This window comes from Mytilus galloprovincialis, chromosome 2, assembly GCF_965363235.1.
Source record: "Mytilus galloprovincialis chromosome 2, xbMytGall1.hap1.1, whole genome shotgun sequence".
Taxonomy (NCBI): domain Eukaryota; kingdom Metazoa; phylum Mollusca; class Bivalvia; order Mytilida; family Mytilidae; genus Mytilus; species Mytilus galloprovincialis.
Window position 1 is genome coordinate 95,538,571 of NC_134839.1, and position 16,676 is coordinate 95,555,246.

General features: G+C 30.4%; 2 protein-coding genes across 3 annotated transcripts in view; one reads left to right on the top strand and one right to left on the bottom strand.

Moving 5' to 3' along the window:
• LOC143064973 (peroxisomal bifunctional enzyme-like) overlaps window positions 1-16,676 on the bottom strand; it is a 30,925-nt gene that overhangs the window by 8,246 nt on the left and 6,003 nt on the right. For both annotated transcript variants that reach the window (XM_076238218.1, XM_076238219.1), the window contains exons 2-12: window positions 11,648-11,824; window positions 10,444-10,583; window positions 9,474-9,612; window positions 9,072-9,228; window positions 8,075-8,204; window positions 7,211-7,260; window positions 6,440-6,586; window positions 5,714-5,863; window positions 3,375-3,518; window positions 2,553-2,672; window positions 1,030-1,251 (exon numbers count right to left, since the gene is read on the bottom strand). In XM_076238218.1, coding sequence (XP_076094333.1) covers window positions 1,030-1,251; window positions 2,553-2,672; window positions 3,375-3,518; window positions 5,714-5,863; window positions 6,440-6,586; window positions 7,211-7,260; window positions 8,075-8,204; window positions 9,072-9,228; window positions 9,474-9,612; window positions 10,444-10,583; window positions 11,648-11,718 — 1,470 coding nt within the window. In that variant the 5' untranslated portion in view covers window positions 11,719-11,824. The remainder of the gene's footprint in view (window positions 1-1,029; window positions 1,252-2,552; window positions 2,673-3,374; window positions 3,519-5,713; window positions 5,864-6,439; window positions 6,587-7,210; window positions 7,261-8,074; window positions 8,205-9,071; window positions 9,229-9,473; window positions 9,613-10,443; window positions 10,584-11,647; window positions 11,825-16,676) is intronic.
• Window positions 11,897-16,676, top strand: part of LOC143064974 (F-box/LRR-repeat protein 4-like) — a 52,418-nt gene continuing 47,638 nt past the window's right edge. The window contains exon 1 of the mRNA XM_076238220.1: window positions 11,897-11,948. The gene's annotated coding sequence lies outside the window, so the exon portion shown is untranslated. The remainder of the gene's footprint in view (window positions 11,949-16,676) is intronic.

The following is a 16,676-nucleotide window of genomic DNA, read 5'->3' on the forward strand; positions in this document are numbered from 1 at the left end:
TTTGTTATTTTTTTCTATATTTCTTGCTTGAATAATATTATATTATATCATTCCAATGTATACACATATTGATAGTGTAATCAATATTTTAAAATTGTGATGTAAAACAAAATCTCATATTCCATTCTGAACGTTAAGACTTCCATGTGGGACATAACACAGAGTTTACAACATTTTGAACAGGTTTTTGAGTGGTAGTATAGTACTTCTAAATTTGTTTTCAAAATTACTTTAGATCTTAAAATCAAACAAAAAGAATAAATAATTAAATTTTTCATCGGTATTGATTATCATTGTTAATGTCCTGTTTAGTTTTGTAATTTCATGCCTTATGTTAAGGAATTGAAAAATACAGCTGTGCAATGACCACATAAATCAGAAACATAAAATCAACAATTAATTAAAATTGAAAGGGAGCTCATATCAATAAATATAAACAATTTACCACAGATTCTTTCAAATTAGTGAAAGTGTTTTTGAATTATTGTCAGAAAACTTGAAAATCCCCTTTTTTGTAATGAATACAAGCCCTTAACTCAGAAACATAAAATCATAAATCTATCAAAAATGAAAGGTAGCTCATGTCAATAGATATGAACAATTCACCAAAGTTTCATGCGAATCATCTGAAGGTTTTTTGAGTTAATGTCTGACATATTGACGATGGACGGACAGATAGATGGAGAGATGGATGGACAGATGGACAAAAGGACGCAGGTGCGGACGGACAGAGGTATACCATAATTTGTCCCTTAAACGGGCATAAATGAAGTTTAGGCATTGGAATAAAACCTTTATTTCCCTTGGGTAAGGAAGATATGAGCATTGGTTCATCCTTGAAAAGTTATATTATCCCAAAGCAATGCCTTTGTAAAGTAGGATTTTTTAAGAAAATTAATCTTCATTTCTCCTTCAGGCACAGGAAATAAATGTATATTTATAGCTATTTATAATTTTTAAAATGTAAGACTCAAATGTCTGAAAAAATTTATTCAAGCTGTGAAATATGTTGTACCAATTATAACAAACCTCAACACTAAAGGGACCTCTCATCCTATTGGCTAGGAATCCTTGGCAAGATTTAACCAGTACAGAAACTTTTCCAATTTTCCTTCCAACATCCATGATAGTAGCTACAGTAGTTGGTGAAGTCTCAGTACTATGTATATTCTCTAATAATCTCATGTAATAAGCAGGGGCAAAGAAATGCATTCCTGCTACTTTGTCTCCTCGTTTTGTAGCAGTTCCAATCTGAAAAAGAAAAACAAAATTGCAAATTCTGATCTTTAGATCTCAGAAGTCAATTAGTGGATGATATATGAATATCTGAGAGTATTGAAAAAATACTCAATCAAAGTGTTATTATCATTTAACAGTTCAAGGAGAAAAATAGATACAAATGTCTGTATGCCTACATTACACTACCATATAAGTAGGAGGTTTGACTAGCCATAAAACCAGGTTCAATCCACAATTTTTTCTTAAAATGTTTTGTATCAAGTGAGGAACATGGCAGTTACTATCAAATAGTTTGTTTCTATGTAAGTTGGTGTTTGTTGTTTTTGTAGTTCAGTGTTTCTGTTGTTCCATTGTTTTCCTCTTATAGTTGATGTGTTTCTCTAGGACTACTCTAGGTCTTACTTTGTACCCTGAATTTGTTTTCACTTAATCGATTTATGACTATTGAACAGAGGTATACTACTGTTGTCTTTATTTACAGTAGAAATATCTTACAAATGATAATTATTTCTTTGTATGATTTTTTTCCTATTATTCATCTATTTTATGTATCACATTAAATCTTATAAACATAATGAAGTTTTCTGAAAGACAGAAAACAAAGGATAGAGATTTCAACATTCCCCAAGACTACTAAATAATACTGTAAATTTATAAATTATTGCGTGCATTTTTTATTGCAATTTTGTCATTGTAGACTTGAATGTGATTTTAATTATTGCAATATTAAGAAAATTCCTGTTTAATTCATATAAATACAAGAATGTGTCCATGGTAAACCAATGCCCCACTTGCACTATCATCTTCTATGTTTTATGGACCATGAAATAGGGGTAAAAACTCTTATTTGGTATTCAAAATCAGAAAGATCATATCATAAGGAACATGTATACTAAGTTTCAAGCTGATTGAACTTCAACTTCATCAAAAACTACCTTGACCAAAACTTTAATCTGAAACTTGCACTATCATTTTCTATATTCAGTGGACCGTGAAATTGGGGTCAAAACTCTAATTTGGCATTAAAATTTGAAAGATCATATCATAGGGAACATGTGTACTAAGTTTCAAGTTGATTGGACTTCAACTTCATCAAAAACTACCTTGACCAAAAGCTTTCACCCAAAGCAGGACAGACGGACGAACAAACAGATGGCACACATACCAGAAAACATAATGCCCCTCTAATATAGTAGATAGGACATAAAAATTCAAAATGCAAGTTCAAATTATTGCAATTATAACCCTGTCACTTTTTTGGCAATTATAAAAACATTGCATTAGTTTCGGAACTTAAAGTATGAGAATCTTACCCTATTTATGTCTAGACTAGATGTGTTACTACATAACAGAGTTGTAGGTTTGCACAGCTTGTCTAACTTACTAAATATTTCTCTTTTCAAACTCAAATTTTCATATACAGCTTCAATAACCTGTAAAATGAAATAATTAAGAGAAAACAAGTTAAATAACAATAAAAATATTATATCTGTTGTCCCTTTCCAGGAACCTTGAATTAGGTTTAAAATTTAAAAACAATAAAAACTTTTTTTGTGTTATATATGATTAAGTTCCAAAGCTATAGTGCTATCCTTTTTACATAGATAAAACTGTGAGATATGTTTTATTGTAATTCTATAGAATTATTTTACTATACAGAATCTTTTTACTTCTACAGAATTATTAAAAAGACAAATTTGTTCAACATTTCAGAAGCAAATGTAAAACTGAATTATTTCTTAGGAAAAAAGGCTACATTTGATGGGACCTATCTCGTCCTTAATTCAAATTGTGTAAAGCCTATTAACTCCTTAAATCAAATGTATTAAGAAAAATAAATTTAATATACAAAATTGGTTGTAAATCAATATACCATACAATAAAACATGGTTATGTTTTCTTATTCATAGATTCCATACATCTATTCAATGGGTGATACAGCAAAAAAAGTAAATTTTACTTTCTCCTTATTCATTTTAGATTATTGCTTGGATTGATTGGTTGTTGCATGCTTAATGTCTAGGGGTTTGCTGGGGCATGAAAAAAAACTATATAGCCTACTAAAGTGGAAATAAAACCAGTTCACTTCAGAACACAAATTTTTCAACAGTTCCTCTGTCAAATTATACACATACCAAATCAACATCTGCTAAATCTTCGTATTTCATTGTAGGTTTTAGTAACGTTGCTGCCTTCTGAGCTACAGCCATAGGTGTTTTCCCTAATCTTACACTTCCTTCAATTATTCCTCGAATTGTCTTCACACCATTTTCTAAAAACTATGAAGTAAATATATTTAATTTTGTTTCATCAAATCAGACTGTTGAACTATTCAGAAATTTTATCAAACTGCTATTATAAGAACCACAATCAAATCCTCAATTGAATTAATTCTAAATGAGAAAATACATACCGTAGAAAGGCGTGTATAGTCCGCGGTTTTTTACCCTGGGAATGAAATTGATGGAAGGGGTGCGGACTATGCAGTACTATATGATTTCATGACATTTTTTTTCCAGAGTTGGGATACGATGTTGAACGAGGTTTGGCCAAGTAAACAGAATTTTCATGTGTTGTCAATGTTATAATGTATTCTTGACAACTCTTTGTATTATTTAGAAATAAAATAAACAATCTAACTGTATTCTTGACTACTCTTTGTTATTTTTTTTAAATAAAATAAACAATCTAACAGTGTTGACTTAGTAATTTGCATAAAAATCAGCCTTTGATCGAATGTCCGCTTTGTTTCGGATTTGGTCAAATTCGTGTCATTGCATTTTAACAGTGTACCTGAATCCTGAATATCAATGAAAGATGAACCCTTCAATGGTAAAACCATAATAGTCAAGTTGAAACCTAGTGAAATCTTCCCAAGATCGATTTTGTTTAATGTTATTCGCGTGTGTACAGTACAAGTAAACCACGATGCGCCATTTTGAAAATGTGTGATTAAAGTATCAAAAATTTTCGTATTCCGACTTTTTGTGTTTAACTCTTAACTTATCGATGTAAATAAATCAAGACCTAACATTTTTTAATTGTAAATCGTAACCATTAATACTGAAAGTGTAAACCTGAAAGAAGTGGAATTTTGTATACGAAACTATATTTCCAGGTGAAAGGTCACATTGTGCAGGTGTATCGTCTTACATGAATGAGTTTACGGGTTTGTGTGTAAAGCAATTAATTAACCATGTCAACTTTTGACAAGTGATGAATGTAATTCAATAACCTGAGGCAGTTCTTCAAATCAATAAAAGAAATGATAAGATTAAAAAGTTGTAGCATTTTAATGAGTTCTAATCAATTTTTAAACATCAAACATCTTTTGTTTAATAGCATACCAAATATTTATTTTTAGAATTTTAAACAGTTTATTGGCTTGGGCAAGCTACCACTTTCAATGATATCAAAAGTGATAAGCCGATAGTTAAATGTACATGATTGAATTAATTAACATTTAAAACATGAATACAGTTCTTACTTTCATTGTTAGGGACTTTAAATTAATATGTAAAGAATGATAGTCTGAAAGACGATTTAATTAAGCAATTAAACAGAATCTTTTAAAATTTTATAATAGATTAAATACATATCTTTTAAGTCGTTTTTTACAAACTGATCATAATTTTATATTAATCATCGATCTTTTAACAACAATAATTACTGTGTTGCCGGTCTTTAACAAAGATTAAAAACATATCTTTAAAGACACCATTCAAAAACTTATCATAAGTTTTAACTGACTATCGATCTTTTCAACAACAATATGTACTATATTGCCGATCTCTGCAAAAAAAAATATATAAAAAATACCGCAAATTCAGCATTTTCCATCATTGTTCGCGGACCTGATCTTGTCAAAAGTTGCCGCGGACTATACAAGCGAACTAGACTTTTTCCTCGATATTTGGGAATGAAGAGGGGGTGCGGACTATACACAAATGCGGACAATACACGAACGTATACGGTACCATCCTTATATATTTTATTTTTCCCCTCATCTTTACTACTATAGCTAGGAAGTGTTCAACAACCTTGATGACCCATGAGGGTCTAACATGGTCAGAACTCTTTTAGTAAAACTTGTAATTTCAATACATAATTTTGTAGAATAATTTGAATGGTGAAGGAGTAATTTTTTAATTAATATTAAAAAAATTGCCCAATTTAAGTTTTAAAAGGATTCTTTTTGACCTTGACATTTTCTTTACATGTTACAGAATAATATTTTTTAACTTAATCCTTAAAAACTTATCTAAATTATATTAAACTAAAACATGTTTTCATGAAGTTTAAAAAGGGAGATAAGACACACAAATATTTTTTTTATATTCTTGATTTTTTAGCACCACATTAATCTCTTTTCTTAAAGTTTTACACCAATTTGTTCTCTATTGTTCTTTTTTGGCCCATTATTCTCTTTTCTGTAGACCCTATACCAACCCTCACTCTATATTATATATAATACCTTTTGATTTTGTTCCAGTAAGTAAACCTGGTACCCTGCATTTAATAAACAGACAGCTATGCCAGTCCCCATGGTACCTGCACCTATCACTGCTGTAGACTTGATAGGAAGTGGTTTGGCTGTCTGAAAATTTCCTCCAGGTATCTTCCACTGTGGGTACACAGAAAAAAACATTTTTTTATTATTCAATTCAAGCCTTGGTATGAGGGTGAACACAAAATTAACTTTTTATGGTATATATTCCATGTTTCATTATTTGAATATTATTCCTCCTCTACCTCTTGAATTACTGTAGCTAAACACTATCAAACAGAAATACAACTGAACATGATTAAGTAATCATATGCTATCAAAGAATCTGAGATTATTCAGGGGAAATAACCTTTGCACAAATATGTTTCATTCAGGGGAAATAATTAATCAGGATATCCATGCATGTAATGCAGTTTTCATTTTTATTTGGGATCAATCATTTTATCCTCTAGAATTGTTTAGTCCTACATAATTCTTGACTTTTATACTAATGTATGCCATGTATATGTTTGCATTTTTTGTATGCTTTTTCTATAATGAGGATGTTGTGGAAGATTAGTTTTATAGCTAACGTACTGTTTTACCCTGTTAAAATACAGTATTGTTGTTGTTGTTACTAATGTAGCATAGGGTTAGACATTTTAAATATTTTGAATAAACTAGAACTTTAATTTATACAAATCTAATAATTACCCTTGAAACAGCTCTTTCAGAGAAAAAAGCATATCTCTGTGCAGCAGATTGTCCAGATAAAACAAGTTTTTGCATATACAAAGCTTCCGCCTTTAGTCCCTCTCTGTATGGTAACGTAGCTGATGCTTTTACTGCTTTTACACAATCCTAAGAAAAATATCAATTAGACATTGTGAATATGAAAAGTAACTGTAAAACTTATTTTTTTCAGTTAATCAAAATATAGGCAACACATGTACTTTGTGGCTTTTGCTTCAACAGTCATCTTTTCTCTGAAGTCTGATTGCTCCTTTATTAAACAATTTTTCTTCCTCAGCATCAGCATTTAGAAAAATTCTTGTCACCACAAGAATGAATGCTTCATGCATTTTTAAAAAATCTATTTAGGTTATCCATCTGAAATATTTTACTTCTTATATCTTATTGCTAGACATAACTAGATACATGATCAAAGCTTTTATAAAAGAAGTTGCCAGTGGGGCAAAAAATAGTTTCAAGGATTATAACATCTTTCAAAAAACATGAAAAGCAGACTAAATAACACCAAATTCTCAGTTTCTACAATTTTTAATTGATTAATTGTTTGAATGTTTGTGTATCACACCAATTTCAGCACTCTTACCTTTATCATGCCAAAACGTTTTTATTGGTAGAGTAAGCTTGTGTATCACAAACTTGGGCAATCAAAATCAATCAAAGATTATAACAATTTTCAAATTACAACATCACTTATCTAGATCATTATTGAATGCTTATGCTCTGTCTACTTACAATGGGAGCTTCAAATCCTTTGTATTTCCTCTTCACCAATGACATAAATTCTACAAAATTATGACATAGTATGATAAAAGGAGAAAGCACAAAATGTTAATTACTGACCATGCAAGACCTTTCCACATGTAGTCAAAGTCTCTAAATACACCCATAGTTGTATTTTTATGTTAGAACATTAATATTTTGTAAACTTTTGGATGCATTCAAACATATAAAAGACAGAATGTATGACCAAGACACTTTTTAATTCTAAAATATCCATAAGTATTAAAAATAGTTGGGTGTGTTTATAAAGAAATACTGAAGCAATGATTTACTATTGCCTGAATAACATGCTTTTCATTCAATAAACATTTTCAGAGGCCTAAATCCCTAAGTCAAACGCTAACTAATCTATACATTCAAATGTTACATTTTTTTGAGAAAAATAGTAGTTGTTGTTTAAAAATTAATATATAAAAAATCACCACTTTTAAAAATGAAGATTTTTAGTATTTAGAGATGGATTAATAGGCATTTCCTTCAAAAACATTGTTATTAACAGTGAACAATATTCGTGCGTTTAGGGGCAATGTCACTTCAGTTCCCATGTTGAGCGAGTGGTTGGAAAACTATGATGCTATATTGTACGAATAATTCAGCAAATTGATTCTCATAATTGACGACCAGCACTGCTGTCATACTAGAATTGTGATTAAGTACCTACGGAACAAACATTTTTTCTAGTCTATCCTGCACAATGACAATCACTTATACGCTTGATGAATGTTAATAGTGATGGATACAGTCGATCCCTCTATCTGGTATATGACCTACAAAATCAGGTGCAATCTTATCACCTAAATACATCTTTTAACTTACCATCAGCAATTTGATCTGCCTGGTCAGCATCTTTCACAGTTTTGTTCTTAAGGCATCTGTCCTCTAAAGGTTTGTTCATCACAGACTTGGCAAACTTTATTCCAGCGTTTATAACATCTCCAGTAAACATCTGTCAATGATATACATGTATATAGGTATTTTAATTTCAGTTAATGACAAAGCTTTCATAACCATGAATAAACAAAAGCACTATAGTCTTCTTTTTTTTTTATAGAAGTTTGACAATTAGTTTTTCAATGTCATACATCATTGCACATTTAAACATAATTATCACCTGTCAAAGGAGAAGGGGCAAAGTTGGCCCCACTTCTGAATCTATTCATATTTCTTTCAATTGATATTTAAGGAATGACTGTAATATTTTTTCTGTCTTTGAAGAAATAACATAAAAAATGTGGTGCACACTGAATAACGCGCATAGTGAGATATTTAACAGTGTGCACCACATTTTTAAAGTTATTTCGAATAGACAGAAAAAATATACCAGTCATTTCTTATAATCTAATTCTAAATTCAATTTTAAACTGGAGAAAACCATGAAAAAACCTTGATGATGTCACAGTCACATGACTAAATTATGTCTAAGGGCTAATAAACAAAACAATGTCAGCCAATCAGAAGACGCCCTACATCAAATATTAAGTTATCTATATATAGCTATGATATGGAGCTTATAAAATATCAAGGATTTAATAGTTATCTCGTGCCATTTTCATGTTGTGATGGAGTGCCGACTAAGCTAAAATATCAGCTTTTTACATATTTTATTGCAAGTTTTAATCAACATATTTAAAATGAACATGATAAACAAAGGGAGACTATTGGTATCTGTCAATAATATTGTCAACAACACAAACTAAAAAGAAAAGACATATAAAAATCATTCTTTCTATACCATATGTCAAACTAACTCTCATAATTGAATTGTACAAAAACATTTAGAAAGCTTTTGATCATGTAACTGAACATTAATTACCTCATCAATAATACCATACTTAAGAGCTTCTGGGGCAAGTATATGTCGACCTGATGTAATCATATCCATGGCAACACGTAGACCTGTTAACCTTGGTAGTCTCTGAGTTCCTGCAGCACCTGGTAGTATACCTATCTGAACCTCAGGGAAGCCTACCCTACAATTCAATAAACATTTGTTGATTCAGATGTTCATAAACTGACAGTACAAATGGTTGACTTATCTAGATGGACAAACCTTTGCCATAGTTGGCTAATTATAATATTCTTGTATGGTATTCTTTCTTTTAACTAAATGCTTTATATCATTAATGGGGATTTGATGCTGAAATTACAAATGCTGAACTTGTTATTAATAAAGGTCTGTATAAAAACATGATATTCAAGGAGACCATGTACTCACCTTGCAGTTTTCTGTGCAATGCGGTAATGACAGAATAACGCGCACTCTAAACCTCCACCTAAACATGTCCCATGTATAGCAGCAACAACAGGTTTGGTTGTTTTCTCTAACTTTTCGAAAACACCAGTCAACCAGGGTTCTAAAAAAGTATATGCATGTAGCATGAACAATAGATGTCTTGCTCACTGCAATATTGAACAAGAATGTATCCGAAGCACACAGATGCCCCACTCGCACTATTATTTTCTATGTTCAATGGACCGTAAAATTAGGTCAAAACTCAAATCTGGCATTAAAATTAGAAAGATCATTATCATAGTGCACATGTGTACTAGTTTCACTGTGATTAAACTTGAACTTCATCAAAAACACCTTACCAAAACTTTAACCAAAAACTTTGGACTAACTTTTGAAGCTGGTCAGATGGAAGAAAATATGCAAAGACCCAAAAAAACATAATGCTTCTCAGTAGAGCATAAAGTTTTATGAAGGGTCATCAAGGAATATAAACTTGTCATAACAAAACATTTTATCATATAATTCTACTGCTACTTGTAATGTAGTTGTTGAGAACAGACCGAAATATTTCAACTTAACTCTGGCTTATTCACAATTCATTTATTCATAAAAAACTGTTGAACTTTCATTAATTTACTGGAAAATGTAATCTTTAAGAGGACTTATACATGGAAGGACATTATGGACTAATGAACATAAAAGAAAATACAATGAGCTAGAACCTGCTGACCAATAAAACAGTTTTAATTTTAAACTTCAACTCTTTATTGAAAATTAAAAAAAATCATAATTTTGACATATATTTGTGTGTGTAAAATATTGAGCATTATGCACTTACCGAAATAGAGATATGTTGTACAAATCAACAAACTTTTGTTATTATTAGATACTTGTTATTACTCTATATTTGCTGGTTAAAATTAACCAAAACTGATATTTATTAGCGTCATACCTTTATGAGGTTGATCAAATTCCCGTATATCTGCTCCTGCGGGGAAGGTTCTTCCTTTTCCACATATTACAATGGCCTTTACATTGGTGTCTCTAATAGCTTTGTCAATAGACCTATCTAATCCCACTCTAACTTTATGGCTAGAAAATTAAATAAATTTAAGAATATATTAATTTTTACAGTATTTTTCCTTTCCTATTTTGACACAACAATACTTGACAAAGCCAGAGAAAAGGGTCCCTTTCACTCAACAGTCACACACAATGCTGTTCTCCTCTAAATGTACATCTATGTTGATGCACTGTTTCAGTTTCAAATTATTAATTTGGTTAAAATATGTAAATTATTTCATCATCATAAGCATTCATATTTTATCACATATCTTTATTTCATTTTCTGTTGTTTTTTTTTCAGGATACAGCATGTTCTAATTCTTTTATTCAACAACAATATTGTACATGTTGTTAACAGATTTCAAAATATAAAGTTTATGAATAAAACAACTTACTAAGTCATTTGAATATTTCTTAGCCCTTTTAAAAAAAATTAGATATATGTATGATATAAAATGTCAAGTATTGTGACAAACTAATCTGAATGTCATCTACTCATTTGTAATCTCAATAATTAAACAACTTATGAGAGTAAGGAATATATAAAGCATAGTGAATGCTCAAACAAAAGAAATAAAAGATAACTGATTTCTTTTGCTTTTGTAGCTTGCAAAATAATCAGATATCATGGATATGGTAGTTGTTAACTTCTATGTCATATTGATCTCTGGTAGAGAGTTGTCTCATTGGCAATCATACCACAACTTCTTATTTTTATATTAGATTCACTCTTAGTATCTCTAGAGCATAACTAAGTTAAAATGGTTGAAATACTGACTCCTCAGTGTACTTTTGTCACAAATATTCATGAGTTACTTTTAATATCAAAAGAAAAGTACTCACAGACAGCCAAATCCATAAACATGATAAATAGTATCTAAGAATATCAACAAAAACAATGTAATCTTGTTTACAAAATATCAAAGAAATCTTACCAGTAATATAGTGAGATTTAAAAATTTTATTGTTTTGCACATGCACATGCAAAACAGTTCTGATATTCGAATTTTCTACTGTTTTCATATAACAATCAGTTCTAAAATTCAAGCATTCATAAATCTACCCATGTTCAAGATTAATATCCCAATTACCTGAAAGCATTGACTGGTGGGTTGTTCACTTCGAAGACAGCAACCTGTCCATGTACTGAATAATCCACCATCTTCCTAATTATTGTACCGTTAAACTTTGTCAGTCAATTCAGGTAGACAAACTTCACTGATAACCAACATCCTACATTATGAACCCAACATCCTACATTATGAACCCTGAAAGATAACATAACTATTGACCAAGGTAAAAAATAAAATTAACATAATCATGGTTATTCAATATTAATTTGAAATTCAGACACAAGAGGAACTAAACAAACACACACTAAATAAAATCAAGGTATACATGAACATGTATTTTTTAAATAGTTTATAACAATGTGTGTTTCAGCATAAGACTAATAATCCTGATGCATTGCAGTAAAATCATGAAAATACTAAGTAAATTATCAGTCTATGGAAGAAGCGTATCGATAAAAACTTTTCTTATATCACATAGCGATATTGTCTAATATCAATTGTAAATATGCAGACATTCCATGCGGAAAATGTTGTTTTCGGCAACGAAAAAATAAGAAAATACTTACTTTAAAACTTATTGTTCACATATGAACAACAATAGAGTCTAAATATACAGTCAGAAGTTAGTTAGAAGCAAACGTTTATGTCCATGTAAAATTTGAAGTGCTGTGTTTTTCTTATATACATAAATATACAGATGCTATTATTTCTAATATCAATGCAATACTTTTAAAATATCATAGCGGTACTTTTGTTATATCAATATTAGTACTTATTAGTATTAATATTAGACTGTTGTACCCATATTTTGACAATTTTACCTATTATGTCTGTTTTGATCACGCATCGTTGTAAATATGACAGAATTTGATGAGACTGTCATACAGGTGAGAGGTTAAGCGCTATAAAACCAGGTTCAATCCCTTTTTTCAAAATTTGAAAATGCCAGTACCAAGTCAGAAATTTGACAGTTGTTATCCATTCGTTTCGTGTGTTTTATCTTTGATTTTACCATTTGATAAGGGACTTTCTGTTTTGAATTTTGCTCAGAGTTCAGTATTTTTGTGATTTTACTTTTTAGTAGTATTGTATGTAAATAAGCAGTTTTAAGACCATTGCTTAAATGCAAATTGTTTTTGGCAACATCTTACAAATTTCTCAATTGGTTTTGGAAGCAAAACTAATCAAATAAGGGTTTAATAAACAATGCCGTAATCAAATAGCTAAGTATCAAAATGATTGTTCACATACAAATACAAATATACAAATACAAATATTTTATTGGCACAAACTCAATTACAATACTTGGCAACGGCCCATACAACTAGTATACTAATAGTAATGATGCAGCAATTAAACAATACTACATAGCATATCATTGTGCACATTTCGAACAATGAAATGTGCAGTTATAAATATCAATATATATAGGTTAATTTGTAAGAATAGACTACTGACATAAGTATATTGTATGTTATAGCTTCAAATTGTTCATATTACTCATTTATAAGTACATTTTTCCTTAATTCAAATGATTGATTAATAAAAGATGATATTAATCTAAGTGTTTTTCTACACTTGTTATTAAGTAATAGTTTGATATATTCATCCTCAGTTTTAGATTGTTTGTCATAATTTTTAAAATTGGACAATTTTGATATAAGAACATTTCTTTGTGATTCATATTTTGTGCAATGCAAGATAAAATGTTTTTCGTCTTCTATATTTTTATTATGACATAATTTGCACAACCTTTCTTCTCTGTTAACTTGCATGTATCTACCTCTTTCAATTTCAAGATTGTGTGCACTTAGCCTTAATTTTGCCAAAGGTGCCCTATCTTTCAACATATATAACATTTAGCAAATTTCATAATGAACGCACCGAAATAATATAAAATGTATATCCGATATACTCGCAAGGCACACATGGATGACTTTTTTTATTGATAACAATGAAACTAACTTGTGACAAAGGAATCATACTGTCCTTGTTCAGATAGATTCGACAAAATCTGATCTGTACTTTTGAATGTCCTTTTTTTATACAAACTAGACCGTTGATTTTCCTGTTTGAATGGTTTAACACTAGTAATGTGTTTGTACCTATATAGCGTGGTGTTCGCTGTGAGCCAAGGCTCTGTGTTTAAGGCCCTACTTTGATCTATAATGGTTTACTTTAAACAAATTATTACTTTGATGGAAAGTTGTCTCATTAGAACTCATGCACCATCTTCTTATATCTATAAATCTTTAAAATTTGCCCTTATAAATAACTGCATTCCATCCTCAAACTGAACGATCTAAATTTATAAATATAGAAAAGATATATACACATTTCTAACGTCAAAAGACATTTACGTACTCATTGAAGAAATGAATTAAAACAAGCGATAAGGTACGTTATTTTGCACTAAGAAATGTTCGCGTATTTATACGATCGGTTACTAGTAAAAAAACAAAAGTCAAATCTCTGTGGCAACAATACATCGGAATGCCCCCACGGTCATCGCGATGTTAAAGAGCGTCCACGCGGCGAGCTGATTATGTTCATAGAGATATCGGTTTACCAACGGGAAAAGTCTCTGATATCCAAAAAGAACTGTTTTCCTTCTCAATATTTTTTTTCTATGTTAATAATAAATACATTTTCTGTTTGACAATATTTTTTATTTTCGTTGTATCTAAAGTTGTCCAATTTATAGTCTGAGGCTACTCAGTTGGTATCTTCAAAGTTCGGGACATCAGCATTTGTACATTTTAATTTGTTTGGATTATTTATTCTACCATTTGAATATTCATTGTAATTTGGAGCTGTATTGGATTGGATTGTTTGAATGAATGTTTCTTTTAAGTAATGATATTTTTTGTCTGTTTGGATATTAGCAAGGTGGATAGGCTATAGCAGTGTGACCAGTATATTAGAATCTAATAGGTCGGTAAACGTATTTGCAACCGCATTTAAATTTCGCCATTGCATCATCACTTCAAATAGAATTATAAAAAAGAAGATGTGGTATGATTGCCAATGAGACAAATGTCCACAAGAGACCAAAATAACACAGAAATTAACAACTATAGGTCACTGTACGGCCTTCAACAATTAGCAAAGCCCATACAACATAGTCAGCTATAAAAAGCACCGATAAGACATTGTAAAACAATTCAAACGAGAAAACTAACGGCCTTATTAATATAAAAAAAAATGAACGAAAACCAAATAGGTAACACATAAACAAACGACAAACACTGAATTACAGGCTCCTGACTTGGGACAGGCACATACATAAATAATGTGGCGGGGTTAAACATGTTAGTAAGTCAGTTAAACCATGTGATTGAAAACAATAGACTGAACAGGTTGTTAACACTTTCAACTATCAATAGAGTCAAGCAACATTTTCGAAATGATAAGTTCATGTAAGCGTTAATTTTGTTACAGTTAGGAAATTTTAGTGATATTGATCCTAAAACATTGAACCGGTCATGATCTAAGTTTGTGAATTATGTTTGCAGTTTTCTTGACATGCATTGTGACGTGTCATCGTATTCATTTTATATTAGAAAACTATAGCAGTTATATTAGAAAAGTATCGCATTCATAAATTTTTGATATTAAAAAATCATCGCTATGATAAAAGACAAATATCGCATTTATATAATAAAATATAGCAGTATCTTTGACTTATTAGTGATTTTGGCTTAGCAAACAATTGAATTAATCTTAATTGTATTCCACTGAATTTGCTACATGACATTTATAGAATGTGTACATCTACAAATGATATATCGTGCATTTATGTTTCATTTATTCAACAATTCAATTTTCTCGTTTAAATACACCTTGCTTGTTACTACATTAAATAATTCATGGAAATTATACACCAGACGTATTTCGTGTTAAATGTCACCTTGTTTTAAGAAAAGAGTCATTACTTTATACCGAGAAATCTGCCTTATTTCGTACAAATGCTAACATTCGTCTGAAATTTCCCACAATGCAACTCGTTGATATAAGACAATATCGCTCGTTGATATATGAAAAGTTTTTATCGAATCGCTTCTTCCATAGACTGATTATAGTTATCACAAAGTTTATAATAATTTATGTAGAATATTTTCATGTAGCTATATAGGAAACATCAGCAATCAAGTTACTTTTTTCTATAAATAAACTTTATCCTGTACTTACTACAAAAATAGAAATAAAATATGGGGTCACCATTCGTTTAAGCTCACAATATCCCTTTGAAAGAAGCATGCATTTTTATTAAGGTACTTATTTTCTGTTGAACTAATAGGAGAAAAAAGGTAATATCGAAATAAAAAAAGAACTTAATTACAGAAATTGCTTAAAATTTTACAATATTTTAGTTTAAGTACAGCTTATTAAAAAAAAATAACCGATGAGTTAAATAAGATATTTCAATTCAAATGCAACATGTGCAGGGCCGTAACTAGGGTTCAAATTCAGGGGAGGCAGGGGTTTGGGGGCCTCAATTGAGGCCCCCTAGATCCGACGATTTTTTTTTCTCTCAGTAAAATGGCTAAAAATTACCTGTTTTCCTTCTATTTCTTTACTTTCAGAAAGATCAGTTTTGCTTGATCAAGCAATTTAATGCAAAAACAAGCTGAGATTGCTGTTCGGGTTGAGCCAAGGCTCTGTCTTGAAGGCCGTACTTTGACCTATAATTATTAACATTAAGTACAATGTGACCGCGGATTTTTTTCTTAATAAAATCAGTGGCTGTAAAAATGACCCGTCCTTCGATTTCCTTACTTTAAGAAACATCAGTATTGCTGGATCCTAGAAGCAATTTTCTGCAAACAATTATTATCTGTATTTAAAGATATTTTTGTAAGAAATCAAACTGGTAAGTTTAAAAAACATATAAAGCAAGATCATAAAACGCAAGATATTTTTTTTATCGAGGACCTTTGATTTCAAAATTGTTGAAAGCTGAACAGACATGTATAAACTACAACCAGGGACTTTCTTTACTAGTATATACTTAGTATAGAAAGTCCCTGCTACAACGAATGGGAGT